Source organism: Aulostomus chinensis, chromosome 8 (genome assembly GCF_037954235.1).
Source record: "Aulostomus chinensis isolate RoL2024-O1b breed Wild chromosome 8, RoL_Achi_v1.0, whole genome shotgun sequence".
Lineage (NCBI taxonomy): Eukaryota > Metazoa > Chordata > Actinopteri > Syngnathiformes > Aulostomidae > Aulostomus > Aulostomus chinensis.
The window spans coordinates 27,652,602-27,675,560 of NC_141327.1; the positions used below are offsets into that span (position 1 = coordinate 27,652,602).

General features: G+C 47.0%; 1 protein-coding gene across 5 annotated transcripts in view; it reads right to left on the reverse strand.

Annotated features, from left to right (window-relative positions):
• Positions 1-22,959, reverse strand: part of LOC147257904 (nidogen-1-like) — a 31,295-nt gene that overhangs the window by 3,021 nt on the left and 5,315 nt on the right. For all 5 annotated transcript variants that reach the window (XM_086212135.1, XM_086212131.1, XM_086212132.1 and 2 more), the window contains 19 exons: positions 21,319-21,614; positions 14,597-14,899; positions 13,819-14,045; positions 13,158-13,624; positions 12,862-13,002; positions 12,532-12,783; positions 12,007-12,207; positions 11,494-11,727; positions 9,858-9,995; positions 9,335-9,463; positions 8,211-8,354; positions 7,455-7,577; positions 6,237-6,476; positions 5,492-5,664; positions 4,722-4,848; positions 3,671-3,842; positions 3,313-3,470; positions 3,077-3,200; positions 2,397-2,509 (listed from right to left, as the gene is read on the reverse strand). In XM_086212135.1, coding sequence (XP_086068261.1) covers positions 2,397-2,509; positions 3,077-3,200; positions 3,313-3,470; positions 3,671-3,842; positions 4,722-4,848; positions 5,492-5,664; positions 6,237-6,476; positions 7,455-7,577; positions 8,211-8,354; positions 9,335-9,463; positions 9,858-9,995; positions 11,494-11,727; positions 12,007-12,207; positions 12,532-12,783; positions 12,862-13,002; positions 13,158-13,624; positions 13,819-14,045; positions 14,597-14,899; positions 21,319-21,522 — 3,670 coding nt within the window. In that variant the 5' untranslated portion in view covers positions 21,523-21,614. The remainder of the gene's footprint in view (positions 1-2,396; positions 2,510-3,076; positions 3,201-3,312; positions 3,471-3,670; positions 3,843-4,721; positions 4,849-5,491; positions 5,665-6,236; positions 6,477-7,454; positions 7,578-8,210; positions 8,355-9,334; positions 9,464-9,857; positions 9,996-11,493; positions 11,728-12,006; positions 12,208-12,531; positions 12,784-12,861; positions 13,003-13,157; positions 13,625-13,818; positions 14,046-14,596; positions 14,900-21,318; positions 21,615-22,959) is intronic.

The following is a 22,959-nucleotide window of genomic DNA, read 5'->3' on the forward strand; positions in this document are numbered from 1 at the left end:
GGTTACATTTTAAATATCTTAACAATAACACACCTCAAGCATGTCGCAAACAACTTTGGAAGCTTTTGCTACCGTATGTTAGCATGCTAAAAACCTGAAATGCTAACTGTTAGGGTATAAACCCGCCTAAGCCTGCCAAAGAAAACTTTTGGGGGCTTTTTATGTTTCTTTTTGTTGGTCACATGCGAAGAAGCTAACTAACGTGCTGTTCAGAAGAGAAAAGTGACAATTCTTCATCTCCTCAACACTCTCGTTTCCATCAAACATGTACAAACATGAACTAAACAGTCAAACACACCACAAACCAAAGTGCAAATTTTTGTGTGTCTCTCTCTACACGCGTGTTGGGAGCCAAGAATGTGGCTGAGTGAACTGGAGGTGTTCGTGGAGGCAGCAGCTTCAGGACACGCAGAACAAGATGGCGGAGCAGCAGGTGGATCATTTGTCGCTCCGAGCCAGATGTGCGTCTCCAGCTGCTCTCTGAGGTCATTTCGCTGCAGAGTTCCCACGCGTGCATACATACATACATCCGCAAGTTATATAAGTCTGGAATCAATTACTACGCTCGGGGAGCTCAACTCTCCTCCCACGCTGCATTCAATCACGCCGCTGTCAGGTCCCCAGACCAGATGCAGCCTCCGTCAGGAGCATTACACCACTAGGCTGCTTCTGGTTGTTCAGGATTCTGGAGGAAATTCCTCTGCGAAAACCGCTGGAGCCGGAATGTCGTCCATAAATCCGACGACGTGGACACATTGACCCCCTTTAACCCTTTAGATTCTGCAATACCGCCATTAAAGCGGTACCCCGATCACTGAGACGCTCGGCTTGTTACACTTGAGGCGTTGAAGCCACGAGTGTGTAAGTTTTGTTACCTCCCAAGAAGGTCACGTGTTCAAGTCCCAGGTGGCTTCTGTGTATCGAGGGTTCCCCACGTCACACACACGTGTCCGTCTGAGTTACGAGAACTCACTGACTACGTCCACAGCTGGACATTCCGTCTCTTCTGCTTGGGACAGTCGATGTGTTTGAATGTTGTTGTGGAACGTTTGTCCGCGTGAACGTTGCCAGTTTTACTTGCTTGATTCATTTTCCTTCTCGTGTTCATTGTCGGATCCTAACTTCTCTCAGGTATGAATCGACTTGAACTTCCTGTCCTCAGCTGCCGGATCCACTCATGCCGCAGCTCTCCTGTCCCTCGTTCAGCTTCCATTTCGGCCTGTTTACTGTGACTTCTTTTGTTAGGACTTATTTTTTTCATGGACTACTTTCTTTGCAAAAACACACTTTAGACTCATGTTTGGATTTTTCCATCTCCTCTGAATGTTTGTTACATCGGGTTCACTTCCTGTAGCCACGAGGTGCCGCTGTGACTTGGCTTAGTTAGCTCGTCGACGTCCGCAGGCCCAGTTACCATGACTCTATGGTGAAAACTGGCCACCTCGCCACAGGAGCGCCATCTAACGACAGCGGTCTTCACAGTAACCCATCAGCGAGTTGTCGTTTCCGACAAGACCAACGTGTAAAAGAATCTTGTTGCCACCTGGTGGCTTCTAGGACTCATTTGCCCCACATTTAAACAGGTTCTTCCTGGACCCACCCCTCCACCAAGTTTGGTGAAAATTGGCCTCAAGGTTTTTGCAAAGTCCTGCTGACAGTCAAACGCCACAGGAAACAGCAGCTACTGGGCAGAGAAGAGTAATAACTACATAGTAAGTAGTCATTACACTTGGATAAAGAGCTGAGGAAAAAATGAATGAACTTAATTCTGAAAAGCTACAACGTGAAAATGTCAGAGTGCATCGTCCTCCGTCCCACCGAGGAGAAGATATTTGCCTCCCATGTGTCCACAGTGCCGGATTACGGAGTCTTGTCCCGTTTCCAGACAGCCTGAGTCGTGAGTTCACGATTGTTCCTTAACGGAAACAGACGAGAGAGGAACTGCACATGCAGAGGCCTCACGGAGGACAACCGCTGCCAATATAAATAAGTAGAAGAAGAACGGGCGAGGGGAACAGCTGGAAATAAAATCAGCAGATCGCTCAGCTCAGCAGCTCTTTACATTCATAAATGAACCAGCTGACGTCAGTCGCGGGGATTTTGGCTTTAATGCTGTTAGACACGACTTATTTATTTTACTGGCTTCTCTTTGCTGTATGGACGTAGGATTTTTAGGATTTATGGATTTGCAGCTTGAGTGTAAAGAAACGAAGTTCGGTGGGTTAGCAGAGCGTAGCACGGAGCCCGGAGGAAGGGCTAGCAGCTCGCCAAGGATGGCCGACCACCAGCCTGCTGTCACAGAGGCCTTCAGGCGTGGCTCCCCTGTGACTGACAAGCTAGCTCATAAAAAGGAGCAACAGCAAGTTGTTGATGGTTGTGAGAGACGTGAGCGCTACCTTGTGGACACTGTGTCGGTGTTGTGGTGATGCCGTACAACCGGGAGCGCTTCTGTGGCAGGAACTCGTCCGTCTCCCGCTCAGAGTGACGGTCCACGGCGACCACGGCCTCCCTGCACAAAGAACACCGGGGAAACAATCAGCAGACACGACGCTGATCCACCTCAGTGAGACACATCTGACCTGAGATCAGTCGCTAGGCTCCGGCTGCTGCTGGGTTTCATTTTTGTTCAAATTTCTTTTTTCTTATTTGTCTCACATTTTGAGACATCTCTGACTAACACACTTATAGACTTTTCCCAGTATGATTATTTGCTAGAATCTCAATCATGTATCAAAATCAAAGACTAAATTGGAGGAAATCTTTGAAATAAATATTTTTAAACACCCTTCAAAATTGGAATTACAAATACGACTAAATTGCAACAACTTTGTAGAAGTTTTGTTCTTCACAAGAAATTCAAACATTTCCTGTTTGTTTTGTCGTCCGTGGTTTTAACCTTTAGGATTGTGGATCGTCACCTTCAGGAAAAACAGGGATCCGTTTTCTTGGATCTTTAAACAGCAAACAACTAATCGGTTATTTGATGAGTTAATGGTAAAAAAAATAATTGGATTTTTAAGGTGGAAACAATGAGAATGTCTGAAGACGGTTCTAGAGTGGAACCACAGCTGTGTACCTCCTCCAGTCAGTGTAGTAGAGGTTCCCTCCATAGGAGACCAGAGCGAAGGGATACTGGATCCCCTCCACCACCTGCCGCCGCTGCCGGCCGTGAGCGTCCGTACACTCCACACTCCGAGTACCTGCACAGCCATCAGCCATCAGTGAGACGCGACCTTGACATAACCACATGGGTTCTAACGGGTTCCACAGAGAACATGGGGACTAGCAACATTCCAGTCAGCTGCAACTCACCAGCATCGGCCCAACACAGCTGCTGGGTGTCGGGGTCAAAGGTCAGACCGTTGGGGAGACCCAGGTCATCTTTCACCAGGATGGTCCGCTCTGTTCCGTCCATGTTGGACATCTCGATCTTCGGCCCGTCTCTGTCCCAGTCGGCCCAGTAAATACGTCTGCATCAAGAGGACACAACCAGTGAGACCAGAATACTGCTACTCTACTCTATACTACAACTGGAACTACTGATATTGCTTGAACTACACAACAGTACTTTACATCATACTGTTATAACAGTGTAATTAACAGAACCATGAGCCACTAAATCTTCAGTGAAAATGGTTAAAAACACTGTAAACGGCGTGTCATGTCTCACCCGTAAGCTGGGTTGGTGGTGATGGGTCGAGGGTTGACCAGGTCCGTGTTGAAGAGGACGCGGCGCTGGCTGCCGTCCAGCTTGGACACCTCCACCGTGTCGCGCATGGAGTCGGTCCAGAAGAGGAGGCGGGCCACATGGTCGATGGCGATGCCCTCAGGACTCTGCAGCTCTGTTGGGACCAGAACACAGTGAGCACACCAGCACCCAGGAATGTGGATCAGAACCAATCTGAGGGCTCCTCTGTCCACCGGACGCCGACACTCCTCCGCACACCTGAATGATTTTTTACAACTTCAGCTGGTTCTTTAACCACGATGGTCAACGTTACTGCAGGATCGGCTGAATTATAAATTTCAATGAAGTTATCATGGAAAAAAATTAATTTGCTGAAATATTAATGCAATCAGTTGCTCTCTTGCACTTTGATCCCATGCATGGATTGAGTTTGTAAATGGGAGTAACCAGTAGAGGGCAGCGACACGCCTCGGCTACGTCAAAGTCGCCCGCAAATAAAAGAAGAAACTCTCAAACGTGTTTATTTAATTACACATTTACTTGACTCTGTTTTGGACATTAAATGTCTTAAAAGCGTGTCACAGCCAGAATTTATATATGAGATTAATTTCGACCAATTAATTTCAAAACATGTCGTTCGTTACATTAATTTTTCAAACTATTTTCGATCAACGGCCCTGGTACCCGCGCTTGCTTTTATTTACAACGTGTGTGATTTATTCTCCAGACTGCTAAACACGATCTGTTGGACATTTAATGCTGCTGATTAAAATATTTTTTATTGTTTCTCTATCTTTATATTCAGCAATGCAAAGCAATTATAGAAAAATGTTAATTAAGATTCAGACTGTTAACTGCTCTAAAAGAAACAGCGATCAAGATCCTAATCTGGTCAGTGGTCAGGCGGCGGCGGTGGGTGGCGGGTGGTGGGCTTGTCTTCTCACAGTGGATCTTCTAACAATTGTTGCCTGTGTCACAGCACCACGTTGTTCCCCATCCAGCTGCTTTCCTGGGGTTTCTACGTCTGCTCTACCTGTGGTGACGACCGGGACGACGTCTCCTCTGCTCAGACTGGCCTTGCTGATGGCCGGCCCCGTAATGTCGCTCCAGTACACCATCTCCTCCAAGCAGTCGTAGGCAACCGCGATGACCACCCGGTCCTGAGGGGACACACACACACACACACACACACACACACACACACATTTGCATTCATGCTTCAAAGGGTCTTTGTGTTGAATGAATGCAGACGTCATGAAGACGTTCCTTCCATCTGGAGCAGAAAAGACTTGATGTCACGGAACAATGAGAGGATTGTTCCTCAGGAAACTGGAGAGGTTCATCTGAAATCATCCAGAGCGGAGAGACTTACGCCCCTCAGCAGAGGGACGTATGTGGACCAGACCTGCCATGTTCACGGGGTTCTGAGGGTTGCTGGTTAGACCGCGCGTCAAGTGAACACATTTAAAAAGTTAACGGCCAGACTTCACCCTTTAGGTCTGACTCAAGTCATGTTTTTGTTGTGTAAAATACTTCCCTGACTGGGCGCAGTGATTCAACGCAAAACCTCCAAAACTCAATCGTCACAAAACCGGTTAGTTGACGACTAGAACAGCGACCGCCGACTTTGCAAGCGAGGATGAGGAGGATGGCTGCTGGACACCTGAGCTGTGATGCTAACACTTCCCATCCACTAGCATTCACTGTGCTAAGCTAACTACGAGGTTGTCTATCTTCTCCTCCGGCTCTGGAGACCATGGATGATTTACGACTTTCCCAAGAATTTTTCCATGTGAGCCTTACAGGGATGTGCAACAGAGGTTTGGCCTCCTCCTTCATCATGTTTAATCCGTCCAAAGGCAGGTGTTCGATCCGCCCACTCTGGGCGAACAGTAGGTTTGTTCCTGGAGCGACGGGGTGGACATCGGGTCGCGGCGTGGGACCAACCGGAGGCGGAGTCACTGTCTGATCGATACCTATGCAGGAGGGCAAATGTGGTTAGCTTCAGTTTTCACCTGTACTGAGAGATACTTTTACTGTACTACATTTCACAGGGAAATATTCTAACAACTGCGTTGCACTTAGTAGACAGCTTTGAGATGAAAGTTTTATGTGAAACAGTAACAATCTCATAAAGGATGTTGCTTTGTTACAGATGCGGCCAGTTTAAGTCTACACTTTGAGCAAGGGAAGATGGTCAATTGTCTTGTTTGGCTTCATGGTCACAATTTTCACTCTTCACCAGCACGAAGACAAATGTGCCATAATGTAACTTCCTCAGCAGAAACACTCCGCTAGCTTCCAAAATCCGGCCAGGATGGAAACGAAACTTTTTGAAAACGCTGTGTTTCCAAACTTGTTCACCCTGCAGACCAGTAACATATATCGATGTGTTCAGCAGAGTCTCTCGTCTCTCAGCACGTTAAAAACTCAGCTGATAAGACTTCCCGCCTTTGAATAACAGGCCAGAGTTCATAAGGCGTCTTCCGGCTGAAACTAAGCAGTTACCATTGGCAACCTCTAACTGCAGTTGAATTCGGTGACTCACACAGAGGAGTGCTGCCGCGTCCGCTGCGGGTGTTTGGGATCTCCTGGCCGTTGGCGTCCACACACCAGCACTGTCCGATGCTGGTGTGGCACTGCGTGGGCTCGTAGGCTCCATGTCGGTCGCACTGCGGGATGTACTGTCCGATGGCCGGCCGCTGCCTGAAGAAGGAGAGGATGCCTTGCGAGGTGGCGGTGGACTGGGCACTCTCTCGATGTCGTTCACACTGGGTCTTCTCACGCTCTGAGGACACAGGGAATCAGTCAGAGTGAGACATCGTCACTTTAGTGTTGGTGTTACATACACAGAGTCAAGCCAGTGAACCGGATGACCGGATGATCCTGGACGCTCCACACAACCAATCAAAAGACTAAAATGGACAAAAATCGGCATCATTAGAAGAGCCCCCCCCCCCTTCACTTATTGTAAGCGGGACATTCTTCAAGTGCAGTGAAATATGCAACTAAAAATATCCTGAAGAACATTCTTCACTCAAGTAGCAGGTACCCGCGCCAGGAGGAACCACAGATAAAAGACACTTCACGTCGGTCAGAGTGACACCTGGAAGAACCTCTACTCTTATCCCCAAGGGTGTCTGGGACAAACCACAACCAGCCACAACAGCCCCGTCTGAGAGACAGCGGCGTGTCCTCGAAGTGCCAAACAATCCTCCAGGATACAAAGAGAGGCTGCAAATAGCAAGACGACCCCCAAGAGGGGCCGCGTGATCAAAGACAGGCCATCCAGACAAAAGCAGCTTCCAGCGAGAGACGCTGCGACACGTTTGAACAGTAAATGATGCCTTCTGACACCCGGCAGGCCATAAAAAAACATGAAAATATGACAAAACTTCAGTGCACAGGAGCAAAGCTGTAATTATCATCTGACACCTGGAAACGCCGAGGGACCTGAAACGAGGGACGCCACCGACCGCAAACAACCAACAGAGAGCTCCTTCTAGTCAGTCAAGCGTCTGTGAGATGAATCTGTTAAAATTCAGATCCCTACAGTAGAAACACAAGCGTTGTGGAGAAAGGAATGTTTACTCATAAAAAGAAAAAGGAGTATTCAACAACGACGTTAAACTGAACAGGAATTAGTCGAACCTCTGTGTCGATGTGCTTTCATGTTCCAGTGAGAGAAATGAAACAACACAGGAAAAGACAGGCTCAGGGAAAAGAGAGATGATGCTCAAGTAATAACTGGAGCTCCGCAGCTTACCGTAGGGGCTGCACTGGAAGCCGTCGCCGTGGAAACCAGGGCGGCAGTGACAGGTGAAGGACCCCTGTGTGTTGGTGCAGACGGCGTCTCGATGGCATTGGCCCTGCTGACACTCGTCAACATCTGAAGAAGAGAAGACACGGTGAGGAGAGACGGACCAGAATCGGGCCGGAGGTGATCTAAGATGCAATACCACTCATGGCCAACAGGCAGCAGCACCACAGGAAGTCAGTGGATTAGCTTTGTTCTCTGCGTGTTGCAGGCACATGCGCGTCGATAAAGTTCTGACGACGTTGCTCCGGACGGAAGCTCAAGAGTTCAACCACGTTAGCTGACGTTGCTACTGTTTTAAAACTGACGCACAAGACTGAACTGAGCGCCGACATCCAATAGGCTGCTACTCCACAACCGATGTAGCTGATAAAGACAAATCTATCAGATGCTCACATTGTGTAAATACCGGAAAACGCATGTCAACATTGTGAAATGATGCAGCGATGCTAACAAGTACATGAGGTTCTGATTTCTTTAAGTGAACGTTTTAATCCCATGAGTGTTCACTGAGATGGCGTTTCAACGCTATCTCCTAAAAATCTTTGGACGGTTTCACTTAAAATGCTCCATTTCAGCGATCAGAGGCGAAGGGGCGTGGCCAACCCACTCCAACTAGCTAATGACGATGCGCCCCTTTAAGCAGGAATGTTCGTTATGTGAATGTTCTAAAAGAGCTTCGCTAAAACGAGGGAGCCAGCTCACCCCGACACACACGGCCGTCCCCCGCAAACCCCGGCAGGCAGGAGCAGATGTAGGCGGAGCCTCCCCTGTAGCTGCAGAGCGCTCGCTCAGGGGCGTCACAGTCGTGGCTTCCTCTGCGGCAGTGATCCACCGAGCTGCTGTCCTCTGCAGGACAACACAGACGTTAGAAGGCTTGGATATGAAGTCCTGAACAAACTTTCACGATGTAAAAACTCTGGAAGTGAAACAAAAACAATCTGAGGCACAAACAACATAAATGAATGAATAGTGTGGCTTAATAAACTACAACGGCCACTGAAGTATAAAAAGTGAGGGAGGAGCGAGTGGGAATTGTTGGTAACTGAGAACTCCTAAACTAAAGAGGAAAATTCACCAGACAACACATCTAACAAGCTTTGCGGGAAAACAACCTTGAACCTCCTCAGACCATGAAGACATGCATTTTGAGAAAAATTAAAACAAGAATAAATGATAATAAACACAGCCAGAGTTTCAGAGATTTAAGATTTTAGTTTATAGCCATGGATATGAAAGACAAACTCACAAACTGACACTTTCACGTTTTCTCTAAGATAACGTCATTAATTTTTGAGACCAAAAAAAAACAAAAACTCAAAATGCTCAAGAATAAAACTTAACTATTCTCTGAAATTAGAATTTGCTACGATTAAAAAGTTGTTACTTTGCATGGAGAAGTACTTGAATAATTTAATAGTCAATTTGGAAGAAAAAAAAACATATCCAGGAACAAAATTCACTTTTGAATCAGCGGCAAAACTATAAAAGGGGACATTTGAACGACTGTCAGTGACCACAGCAGCTGATCACTCACGCAGTTTCGCTTTCTATCATCTGAAATCTGTGAAAATTGCAACTTAAATCTTGCTGTCTTCCCAGAAGAAGACTTTCTGATGTGTTTTCCTGCTCTTCATGGCCACCGTACATCCAATGTTCCATGTGCTGTATATTTATTTCATATCCGTGTTCACGGGGTTCTTTACAGTCGTACAAGAACTTTTTTGTTGTTGTCCCCCGGCGAATTCTACATCTGGATGTGCAACAGTGGACCCATCACACAAACACACTCCGCCACCCACTCAGCCACAGACACACTCTCGACATACCGACGCAGGTCTTCCCGTTGCTGGCCGACACAAAGCCGTGGGAGCACTGGCAGTGGAAGGTTCCGGGCTGATTGATGCAGATGCCGCCGGGTCCACAGACCTGGGGGGTCTCCCGGCACTCGTCGATATCTGCCAAGACCAGGAGACACTCGGTAAGTTTGCATGCAGAGTTAAGTTGAGCGACAGTGGAACCAGACTACTGGACCAACCCGTCTCTCACCAACTGAAGCACAAACATGGCGGGGAATATGACCCCCTGCTTCACTATCTAGATGTGTTGGTTCCACTTGTAGAAATTCAACAGTACGATTTCAGTCCGACCAACATGTTTACACGCGTTTGTAAAGACCAGATTTAGTTGTACAAACACAACGAATCCACTTTTCCTAACATCATGTAAACAGACTGAGAGAGACAGCGACCTGCGAACAGCAGTGACATCACAACTAGCCAATCAGATGGTGCTGACATTTTCACAGACCACTGAGGTCACTCTGAGTCAGGCTCCGCCTCCATGTCTTACCGTGGCAGTAACGCCCGTCTCCAGTGAAACCAGATGTACATTCACAGGTGAACTGGAGGCCGTTGCCTGGCCTGCATATAGCGTTGATGTCACAGCCGTGCCGGCCCGTGAAACACGGATTCTGTTCCAGACCGTCGGCTGGAGAGAGACAGGAACATGAAGGTTAAAGTCCACAGAGGTGTCAGTCGCAGGAAGTGACCTACAACCTCTACTTCAACAATTTACTAACATCAGAACTGGAGTCAGAGTAAAATCAATCCCATGACAGATTCCACATTTCTACTGCATCAACATTAAAAGAGACAACAGATTCATACAAATACGCGATTATAAAATAGCGTTTGTACCCAGATGATCCCCTTCGTCAGTTATCAGGAGTTAATGAACTCGCTGGCCCTGCAACGGACTGGCGGCCCGTCCAGGGTGAACCCCGCCTCTCGCCCAATGTCAGCTGGGATAAGCTCCACCCCCCCACGACCCTTAATGGATAAGCGGTGTAGAAAATGGATAGATGGATGGAAGGATAATGAAGTGGACGGATGCACCAGTGCATTTATGCCTGGTAGCAGACAGCTCATCAGGCGCTACTTCCTCTCACTGCAGCAACGTGAGGTCACTTTGCAGTCAAATGTATCAAAACAATGCTGAAAGAACAACATCAGGACGGTGAACTCTACAAAGAACGAACTCGTGCTTCATCAGGTCTGCCAGCAGGGCAACACGCAAATGACTTTTAAAACGCTTGTTTTCTGAATGGAGTTCTGAGCAGAGCCTCGGAGCCTCGTGTTCCCATCATGCAGCTGAGTGTCGGAGCTCCAGGTCCCTCCTTCACCTCCTCTAAGGAAATACAAGCCAGATGTTCCACGTATCGTCGGCAGACCCCGGCTGTGGCATGTTTGCTTGCATAAGTCTGATCCCTCGAGGTTCCCATCCTCAACCCTCAGCTCCACTTTTACCTTTGACCCCACTTCTTTTTTTTTTTTTTTAAAGGATCCTCCTGGTGCCCTCCCCCTCCACCCCCCGCTGTGGACTAAAGACTGGTATTCCTTGACCTATCCCCCCTGCCAACATGCTCTAAGCCCCTCTGATTGCAGCTGAGGAAATACAACCACGCTCAGATTACTGTTTGTCCTCCTCTGATGTTGCACTCAACCGTCGGAGGCGTGTTTCGCTACATTCCTCGGGGTAATAACACACATGTTGACAACCAGCAGACATGGACGTCTCCCCTGGAAAGACCTTCAACAACCTGCAGCTGTTGGCAGCCAGCGGGAGCGCATCGACCTACCCGATTTCTAGTTGGCTGGTAAATAAGTGTTTCAAAGTCCCATTTAAGAGGCGAATTTACAACAAACATTTAAAATTTACAAAAAATATCCTAAACAATCAAAACCAAAATTGACAAGATGACAACTCTGACGATGCATAATGATGTTAACCAGCTAGCTAGTGTGTCCTGTCTCGCTATACCACTCTAAACCACAAGAGGTGATAGTGAGTCGCTGCAGCGTTGGGCAGATTCCAACAGTAATTTAACGACTCCTTTGTATCACTGTCAGATTTGCTTTGCTTCCTCACGCTAAAACCTGAGCTGATGCAAACTATAAGGTAATCTATCATTTAAATTAGAACTCACCGTGGACGGAGCCAATGTTGTTGCTCATGGCGTAGCGGATCAGCTGGTTTGCTTCATCAAACATCACAAAGATCTGGTCCACAGAGAGCTGCTGGGTGGGTGGCGCCGTCCCGGTGGCCTCGTTGTGTGGGCAGCTCTGGAAGGTGATAGTCTGGCGCCACTGGTAGCTTCTGGTCTGAACGTCGCCATTGGGGGAGGTGACAGTGTATTCGCGGTTAGAGGAGGAAGTGATCACTGGAAGGAGGAGGAGAAAGATCATTTTAACTTCGGGGTGGGAATCGACTTAGCTGCAAAAACAAGCGAGACTTTTTTCAACACAACAACAACATAAACCACTGAATAAGAGATTGATAAACAAGAAGCAGAACAAAGAAAAGCTAAAAATAAAAGTTTAGCCTTAACAATGCTACCATGAGCATTAAAGCATGCTATCAAGAACTCACTTGCTAAATATGCTAATGCTAAAGTTTTCCTGACTTTTCCAGACGCTAGGGTGTTTTTCCTCGTCCTTACAGTTGTGGTCGTACTGGTAGATCTCCTTGTACGGGCTGATCTGGACGGAAGATCCCAGCGTGATGGCAGGCAAACGTCCCTCCAGCTCGGTGCTCACCACCAGGTGGTCGTGCTCGTCAATCCCCTTGAACTCCTGCCGGATGTTCAGACGTTCGTTACCGGGTTGGAAGATGACCTCAGCCTGCCGTGAAAAAACGCCACCTGTGTGGATGTTCGAGAAGACGTGAGAAGACTGGTTGAGTCCTGCAGGTTTAAGTTAAACACCGATGCAGCTTCTTTACTGATGCGTTTGATAAATACCCATCTTTGAGCCTTCAATTTTCACCTGAGCTACATTTCTGGTGACTCATAACAAAGTACTCGTCAGCTGCTTTGTGTCCCTTGACTTTTCCTGCTGCTGGTGCAAATATAAACATAAAACTGACTCCATATGGCAGTGACAAAATCTGTCCATGGATGTGTCAACAAAATACGCAAACCTGATTCTGTGTAAACAATACCAGTCAAGACAATATGTCTCCTCACCGATGACGCTGAAGCCGTTCTGGTAGCCAGGTTGTTCCAGGGCAAAGGCCCAACCAATAACGCCCCCCAGGGAGGACAGTGGCTGCAGGGAGGGACCCAAGTTCTTGTTGATATTGCTGATAGCCACGTAAGCTCGTCCGTCATTGGCCACTACGTACGAGTGCAAGTCGTTGCTTCTGAGCTCCTCGTGCGAAGGCGAGTTCCCTACAAACACTCGACCCGACACCTTCCCATTCATTCTTTGCGGTTTACCTGGAAAATAACAAAGATTGATTAAGAGAGCAACAATTCAGACGTTTCTCTTGAGGTTTGGCCCAGAATGCATCTCACCCTCTGCGATACAGTCTCTCCCGTTACCGTAGAAACCTGGTTTACAGTGGCAACAATAGCCGTTGCTGTAGTCCCGACAATCCGCAGAAGGGGAGCATTTGTGTCTGTTATGGGCACATGTCTCCAAGTTGTAAGCAAATACTGTGAAAGAAGATTTCAATCAGCTGGAGTCAACTAACAATAAAAGAACCAAACTTTGCCTTCATATTCCTCAAAAGAAAAAATAAATACAATAAAGGAACATGCTTGTTAACAGCTGATGTGAAGGACAGAGTCTGTGAGCTCCAGTAATTCACCGTTCACATCCAGATCTTCATCTTCATCCACCACAACAATGTGAGGATGCTGGGGCTGGGAATAAGGTGGCACTGGTTGGACCGGTTCAGGGTGGGTGTATCGTGGATCTACAGGGTCAGGGAGTATGGACTTGACTGGAGTGTATCTGGACCCAGTGGGGTACCTGGATCCAGGTTGGTCGGGGTATCTTGTCCTGTCACGGCTGGTGTACGTCGGTGTGACCCTGTCATATCCAGGTTCTTCATATTCCGTCTCAGGGACTGGGTAAGCAGTTTGGGTTGGCACTGCCTCGGTTGTTGTAAGGGTCTCAGCAGTGAAGAGGTCCACCTCCTGTTGCTCGACTGGTGGCTGGCTGGCATCCTCATCCTCCGGAAGCGTCGTGACCATTCCTGGTGTGATTGAGAAAAAGTATGGCGAGGCTCCGATCTCGTACACCCAAACTCCACGTCGTGCCGAGTTTGTCTTTCTGTTTAGCAATGGAAAGGACAAAAAGACCTCCATGAGGGACACATTGTTTTACAGACAATCTCCTGTGATTCAATTATTTAGGGAATTCATGGAAAACAAAATGACAAAGAAGTATTTTGTCCGTTATAAAGTATCTCTACAAGCTACTACTGCACTCCTCTCAAATTCTGTGAAATATCATCATGATGGTACTCTGTCAGGTCTCTGATGGAGCTCTCTTCATCAGTGGTGGTGCGGAAGTAAGTCCCTTGTTTGTTCCAAAACCAGCCCTCCACATTTCCTTCATTGAAGCCGGCCTCAAGGACTTTACTTTCGCCCCCTACTGAAGTGGAGAGGAACTGCAGGCCGTCTCTGGGGTACAAGAGGATGGCAGCGGTGGACGACTCCATGAAGGCCACAACCAGCTGGAAAGTGTTTCTCTGAAAGTACAAAGGAGGAATGGAACAGTGGGTCTTGGTTTTGGACCGGAAGCTCTGTGGATTCTATCCTGGTTGGTGGTTTTTCAAGAGACACGTCAGGCAGACCAGCGTCTGTACAAGCTTAGGCCACGCCGAGACTGCTGGACTCAGACAAGCCATTTTGCAGCGGAACTAAAACAAAGTTTATCTTACAGGTAAAACAAATGATCTCATCGCTGCAAATACAAATGACTGTGTATTTATTTCACTCTATTCTGAAAAAAAAAAAAAAAACATGTACTGACAGTGGAGGTGTTGGTGTTCGTGGGAAATGCAGTCTTCAATTTGTGGCCTTTGGCCAGAGGGTCCACTTACGTCAACACAAACTTAAAGTTCATGGTAGCTGGCTTGAAATGTTAACACAACTAGAAAGTCAGAAATATGAAGGACTTGAGATTGAAGAGGAGGCCTGAGAGCGCTAATGCTGATTTAACTGTGATTCGCAACAAGGCTGCCGGTGCGTGATGAAAAGATGGAACTAGACTCAAAATTCTGAAAGGTCAGTAGCTCACGTTGACGCCCAGTCTGTCCCCTCGGTCGGAGGCCCCCTGGGCAGCCATGTTCTCCCAGGTGACAATGAGAGTGCTGGTGGGCTCCACGTCAACGTCCCGGGGGAAGGCGTCCATGATGTGCTCAGTGACTCGACTCAACACATCCGGGCTGCTATCCAGCCGGTAGAAGACCCTCCCCTGTCCATCACTGTTGTCCAGGTCTCCCAGCAGCACGGCCATCATCATGAAACTGGCAGGCATCTTCCCCAGGTACTCCTCCTCCACCGGGGGCGCGACAACAGACACAAATCCATTTGTGTTGATCTGCAGTAGGAAAATGAAAACGTCAGTTGGTTGCACTTTTCAGACGCCCGTGTCTGCCTCAAAAATCAAGATCAAAAAATGTGATTTTTCTTTTTCTTTTTGAGTGCATCAGGTAGGACACGGTGACACTCACTTAGTACCTTCTGACTGAAGCAAACTATCCCATAATCTGGATTTTATATATAAAGGACGATCCAAAATGTGCTAACATTTTATCATAAATGTGGGCTTTGCAAAACGACAATCGGATGTAAATAGCGATCTGCCCTCAGAACCGAGGTACACAAAGAACTTTATTAATTTTTTTTGGTTTTGTTTTGTGCCATTACACAACTCATCCACAGCCAAACAGATGTGGAGGTCAGTTGTTCTCGCCGCTCGGCTGCGTCAGCCCACAGGAATTCCATACACTGACTTGGCATTCACTCTCAAGAATGGGATCTTTTTAACCTCATTAACTTAAATCCGCCTCACACGGAATTGGATCAGATGCCACAAATGAGCCCAGAACACTGAAGTCTAACAGCGAGGTGCGTCGCGGCCAGCGGCAAAGGCCCCAGGCGGGAGATCAGAACGGCTTCAGACTGCGTTTCAGTCACAGTCGAGACGGTTGGCCCTCAGAAATACTGACAATGATGAAAGCCCACTGGAACAGAACCGAGAGAACGTCAACAGCAAGCTTCCGTTACTTACTGAAGGTCTCATTTTCCCTGAATAAGTAGAATTGACACCTGGTGGTGGCCTCCCTCTGCCAAGCAATCCAGTCCCAGACAGTCATGAACACTTGGCCTGGACATGAACCACATTCGAGCTGAGAGTCCCAGATTAAGGCCAAATGTGCTGCAATCAGTTTGCATCACGGTTCTCAGGTATGAACTGATTTAGTTAAGCTCGATCTCATTTCTAAAACAGTTCCAAAGAGTTTGCATACTCGTTTGAGGCACTTTTTTTGATTCTGACCTGAGGACAACTTGAATATTTAAATGCATTCAAAAGGAGCCACTGAAGCGTAAAAGCAGAAACTTTAAAACGTGACTCGCCTCCCCTCTGAAACCTACCAGTTTCATCAGAACAAAGGAGGAAGTGACGCTCAGGAAGAGGAACTCAGTGCTTCTCCCTCAAGACGTAAACTCCTAATATTTTCATACCAAATCAGTAGCAGGTGGGAAAATTGCGTTTTCTTGTGCAGAGTTGCTAGAAAATTTTAGAACACATGAGATGAACTGTTATCAGACTGAAAAAAATATGAAAGGTTTTTTTTTTTTTTTTTGCATGAGCCATGAGACGGAGCGCAGCTGCCGTCAGTGAGCCGATCAAGGACTTTTTACTCTGACCTTGAACGCATCAGCAGCTCCAGACATCAAGTGTACGACAGTTGGACGCCATCTTATCGCAGCTCCGGCTTCCAGCTGGGAACCAGAATCCAAGCAGCTGCACGCCAAGGCTAGAACCTCTATCTGATGGCGCTAAGTTAGGACTAAATCCCCACTGGAGACGTTTTAGGACAAATACGAATCATCTGCTTGGAATCATACAGCATGTCTGACATGTTGCCTCATTAAAAATCTTGACCTCTTAGCAGGTGAATATTGTTGATGGGACACACCAGATGTGTCCTGCTGCTTCAGGGTTCCTGGTCAGGACACTGGACTCATTTTCACACGTGCACACTCGCATGTTTGTCCTGTTTATCCCCGTATGTTCTTCAGCTGCTGAAAAATGAGCTCTTTTTTTTGTCTTGAAAGACCTTCATGACATAAACCTGCAGGTGTATTTGCACTATAGTTTGGTTTCCACTTTCCGTTTTTAATGTGAAATTTCTGAGCAAACTCCAGAAACGTCTCAAAAAAGTTTATGCTAGTAACTGTTTTCAGACACTAACGATTTTTTGATTCGTTCAGCAACTACGACCCTGCATGAGCGCAATGACCGCTTCAACGTTTTACCACTGACGGGCTTCCTCTCCGTAGCAGCACAGGATCATGGGTAGTGTAGTTATATTAAGCCATCCACTAAATTGAAGAAATTCCTCATGAGGAAAGTAACTTAAGTTAGTGGTTTGGAGGGAAACACGACCAGGGCGGGTGGATCATTAATCTTTACGAGCGGCAAAGAGCTGAAAGGTCAAAGGCTGCAGATAGAAAGACGCATGAGACGATGCAGAAAGAGGAGAGTCGGGGAAACCAGAGCCCCGCGCTTCACTGCTCCTCTTCAGACCAGAAACACTCGAGGGCCATCAGCATGTGGGTGAAAGGCCATCGCCTCCCAGCAGGTATAGACTCCTGCTGACCGTGCTAAAAGCTAACAAAAGACACAAGCGGCAGCTGCCAGCGGGCTCAGGTAGCAGCTTCACCTGTGTCCAAAATAAATGAAGATAAAGAGGAGAACTTGCGGAAGTTCAGGAAAAGAGAAAACTGCAGCGACAGGAAGGGGAGACACGATTAGACGACAACGTGCTGACAAGGAAGAAACGATCAGATCTTTTTAACGATTCGCACCCTCCACCAAACTCTGTGTTCGATGCAGACGGACGGACAGGCAGAACCAACAACTGTAGTCCTGCCCATCAGCCAGTTGGTATCAGATGCAGACCCAGTATCGGTCAGGTTCCTCCAGATGTGTTCACCCTCAGAGTAAAGCGTCTGCAGTGGACCCTCCAGATCCTTTTAGAAATCTGAATGCGAATCCTCAAGCGAATCCTCAAGTGGCAACCAAAAACGCGTTCATGTTTTAGAGTCCAAGAGGACGTGAGGGTCCGGTTCTGTCAAGGTGTTCCAGATGAGGACGGACGAGTGTTCCGTTGGCGACGATTCTTTGCGGTGAATTAAAGCTTATCAGTTCCGGCTGTGACGGACGTGTTTCATGTTTCCTTTTTTTTTTAAATCTTAAAACGCTGTTTAATCCATGAATGTAGAAAAACTTGACTGTGAAAATAATCTATAGTTTGCAGATGATAACTGACGATATGGGATTGAAGACGTTAACAAGCTGATTTCCGAAGAACGGAACGGAAGGAAAACGATGGACGGAGATGAAATGAACCGGGAGGACGCGCGGACGTCACGTTTGAGGCGAGTCCTCCTCGTCGGCGCGTCTTGCAACACCTTAACGACCACATTCATGTGATAATTCATGTTCTGTCTGAGACATGCGCCGGCCCGATCACATGTTCTCCTCTATGGAAACTGACATCACACATGTCCAACCCCTGAGATCATCAGCGTCCGTGTGAGAACAGCGAGGGAGGAAACACCCTGAGAGCTGCCATCTGGTTTTGGAGGACAGATGTCTCGCCTCTATACGTTCCAGATGTGGCAACGCTGCAAGGACGCGCGGCTTCCTGTCGAGGGACGAGCGCGGGAGCGGCTGGAGCTCAGCCAGGAAACTTCCCGTCCTGATGCTGCTTTACATTAACAGTGTCGGGACTAATAATTACTGGGGAAGCAACAGGATGTCAGTCATTTTAGGGGGGGGTGGGGGGCTTAGAGACGCTTGAGAGAGGGGGCGGGTCCTTTATGGACTCACGCTGACCAATTAAAGGTTGCGGGAAAATGATTTTGGGTCCCCAACTCCACTTTGACAACCACTGCTCCTTGGACAATATTTAACATTTGAGTTCTTTTGGTAAAGTGACAACAACAAAAATCCCCTCTGGTATAACAATGTAACGATTGAAGACGCTACTGATGGTCGAGGAACAGCAGAACATTTGCGGGTTCAAGGTCGCGTGTTCTCTGTCAATCTGCACGTCAACGCTGATGAACGATTTACTCCCCGTTAGTTCAGTCTCAGCGGAGCGTCACGGCCTCCCTCTCTGTGGAGACCCACGAGTGACGTGGGAGGTCTGGGTGTGTTGTCTTAAAGGGGGATGGAGGACAAATGGCGACGTGAGGGAAGCAGAGGGAGAACTCTCCTGGTGACGTTTCCGTCTCCCGTCAACTCTGGTCTAAGGGTTCCCAACTTCTCACCACTCCAGGTTCGACAATTTGCGTTCGTCAGATCTGCTTTCAAGCTTGTTGCTGGATGCTAAGCTAAAATAACGCGCTGTTTATTTGCCACTTACTTACCCCGCTCCTGATTTTACAAGTATTTTTACGTTCGTACGACATAATCATGTCCTCTGTACGTCCTCGCTAGCAGAACCACTTTTCTGGCTTTGATTAATATAGAAACCTTAATTCAGATTCACACGCCTCCAACATGTGACCAAGCAAAACCTGTGTCGTTCCCTCTTCTGGACACATTTCTACGACTTTTTAAAATTATACATATACATAAACTCAGACCAGATCATTTACCCACTGCACATTTAAACATACATGCAGTATGCAAGTTCTGCAACTAGGGGGCTCTCCATTAAAAGCAAAAAGGCAGAGTTTGACACATGTGAAGCAGCATGGGATTATGGGAGTTGTTGTTGTTTCACAGTTTAACAAATATCATTTAATTTGAAGCATCTAAGGCGGAAACCTCTGTTGAGAAGTTACTTCACCCACATTCTGTTTGTTTGCGTGCTCTCAGGCAGCTGCTCCTCTCGCTAACGCAACACCGACTCGCTATCGCAGCAGCTGCCGGTGACGACACATAACGTGCATACATATATATCTATATATATATGCATCATGTGCCATTTTTCTGTTTGGGGTTGTGACTTATTTGGCTCACATAATCACAGGGCTGAGGGTTTCTGTCCTGTCACCATCACCGTTTGTCGGCGTCGTGGAGAGGTTGATCTTGATCGTGTCAGACAAAGGTTTTTATTTCGATTATTTTAGGTTCGCGACTCTGACATCTCAAAGCCGAATTATTCGTCATGCGAAGAGTGAACTTCGGCGGGGGCGTGACGAAACAGGAGTGCTTCATCAGAGTGTAAACACTCCGATCTGGATCAGCTGTCACATGACCTGAGGAATGTGTTCAGCAAGCGGCTGATGAGGGGCTTATCTGTGATGGCGTTTAAGTGATTCGCATTCTTGTCCGCCCCCACCCCCCACCCCGCCACACCACAATGGGACTGAAAACAGAACGAATGTGGATCTGAACCTGGAGCAGCTTCACTCAGAATGACTCTTATTTTGTAAACAGAGGTCAGAATCAGCGTCAACAGAAAAACTTATCAGACGTCCACAAACACTCAAAACTCAGAGGCGACCGAGGAGGGCGTGAACGCATCACTCGGATCCATGGAGCCCAGTCGCTGCTGGAGCGAAGACACTGAATGAATGAGCTGTTTTTATTGTGTCGGAGTCATAGGAGACACCAGAACCAAAGCACCGCATCTGTTGACTCCTCGCCTCCCGCATCACTCCAGGAAGTGGGCGGAGCCTCTCCTCCCACCCAGCAGATGAAGGGCAGGTCCAGGATGGACCCCCAAACCTCATATTCTATCATATCACTGTTCGATTGTGTTGTCCAGATGATAATAAGACAAGGCGCGGCTGGTGCCACGGCGGCGATGCAGTGACGACTTCACGCTTTCGCAACATGAGCGGATCAACCAGAGAGAGAACCACAGATCTAATAATCACACATTAACGACCTGCTGACCGACAGATGTGATACGCTCACGTCTGACCTGGTCTGGTCCAGGTTCATGCTGAGGACAATTCCAGCTCCTACTTCTGGGTGGATGAACGAAAACAAAACAAAAAATAAAGAGCTTGAATTTCGCCGCCACGCTAAACAGCCACTAGAGGGCAGCTCAAACCTCGTTTGAATTTTAAAAAATATCTTATAAACTGGAGTTCCACAGACTGAACAGATGACGCCTAAATAGGACGAACTCAAAATCCTCTAACGGCTTTGATTTTTTTTCCTTATTATTCTTGTTTTGATCTCGTTTTTTTTTTATCTGATTTTGATTCTAGTTTTATCAGCAGAATGTAAATCAACTGATTCTTATTTAGTAAACAGACACAGAGAACAACGGGATCAACAGAGAACCAATCAACCCCCCCCCCCTCGAAAAAAAAAAACATTTTCCAAATCAATTCGGATGATGGGCTGAGGAGTGAGAGTAAAACCTCTTCAACCAGAGGGTTTAAGACCATTTAAATGATCAAACAATTAAAATAAACACTTTACCGGTTTGTTTCAAACGTTCTTGAGTTAGAACTTTTAGAACTTAACTGTAAAAGACCGTTTATCTTCTGACTGACTGACACAATTTCCTAATAAATAAGTTTTTAATGTCGATTTAACTTTAACTTCCCACCGTTTTATTTCAGAGGATTTAATTGATAATTTTAACTCTAATCCGTTTAATTTCCAGCAGATGAAAGAGTTCTCATTCAAGACGGGAACCTCTTTCAGGGGTAAGAACTCGTTTTTACTGGACCTCTGCTGGTTCCCCTGAAGCGTGAATGGACACCGGGGTTGAAACTTCTCTCCTCTTCATCATCATCACCATCATCACTCACGTAAACTTTGTTGAAACTTTCACCGAACAGGAACAGCGAGCCGTCGAGAGGCAGCTCCGCAGTGGAGTCCACGCCGGGCTCCAGCAGCGAGTCTCCGGCTTCTTCTCCAAACTCGAACAGCTCCTCCAGCTCCAGGGCCCGGGTCAGAGCACCCAGGCTCAGCCAGCACGCCCAGAACCACAACCATCTCCGGGACCCGAACATCTTTTCCCTGATGCCCCACAAACGCGCTCAGACCAGCGGTGTTCCCCAGTGAAGACAGCCGGGAGGAGGTGAACCCAGCGGGCAGCGGCGGACTGAGGAGGGAGAGGCGGGGGGACGGATGAATGGATGGAGCAGCGGGGGGCCGCGCTTCGCGGAGGAATAACGGCAGACCCACTTCCGGTAATTACTTTTCCAAAATAAAAGTTGGTAAAACTTCTATGAAAGTTTTTTTCTTCTTTTTTTTTTCCTGAATACTGTCTCTTTTTTGGGGTGACTGAAGGTGTCCCTGACGTCACTGTGATGTCAAGCTGTTTTTTTTTCTTATTTTAATCAATGTAACTAATTTCAACTCTTATTATAGGTCTTATCTCATTCTTGATTCTTGTCACATGGTAACAACCTGCATCTTGGAATAATGAGATGATATCCCATCACTTCAGAAAGCGGGAAATAAAATTGATTTAAAAAGACCTTCCTGAGTCCAAATATTTGCCATTTGAGGACATTTATCCCTGTTAAAATGACGTTCATGCGTAATTGATTGATTAAGTAAGGTTCTTCATGGGTTAATAACGGTATAAACTAAAAGAGCAAAATTAATTTTCTTGCTGTTTATTTACTGTCTTGTTTTAGGCTGAATTTCAACAAAAGAAAATTCTTGGAATCTTGATTCATCACATCTTTTGTCATCCTATTTTGTCTGATCTTGTTTCATCTTATCTCACTGACGGTGTTAAAGAATCGTCAGACGACGTGACGGTCCAGGTGACTACGTCACACTGTCGCCATCCAGTGGACACACACTGTAACTGCTTCTCTACCTGGAGAAGACGCCCACGTCTGCATCCGGGTTATTAATCCTTCAGGACTGAATGAATGAACGTCAAGACGACGTCATCTTTTAATCACTTCATTCATTATTCAACTATATTTAGCTCACGCCTTTATTGAGTCATTAATCTGTTCATCAATCATTCGTTGTTAATCATTAATTAACCCCCTAGATTATTTCAATGAATGAATGAATGAATTCATCCAGTGAGTCTCTCATTTGTTCATTCAGTCTCTCATCTTCAGCCATTTATTCAGGTCTGTATTCATTCATTCGACGTGAACACGCTATTTATGTCTCAAATGCACGTCGGCGTGTGACGCAGCGTGAGAACGTGAACACAAATTGAGGGGGTGTGTGTCATCGCCGGCAGTGTGGAGGCGCGAGGCGAGCTGCTAAGTAACAACCTGGACGTTGCGTAACAACAAAGAAGAAGAAGAGGAGGGTCAAACTGACACCAGAGCCGATGCCGAACACTCTTGATTGGTGATGTTTAACCCATTGATACCTCACTGGGGGCCGGAACTTAGTTTGCAACATGACCACCCAATAATGGCCAGTATGAGCCAGTATGACTCAAGAACTGGCCAGTATGGGTCTAACAG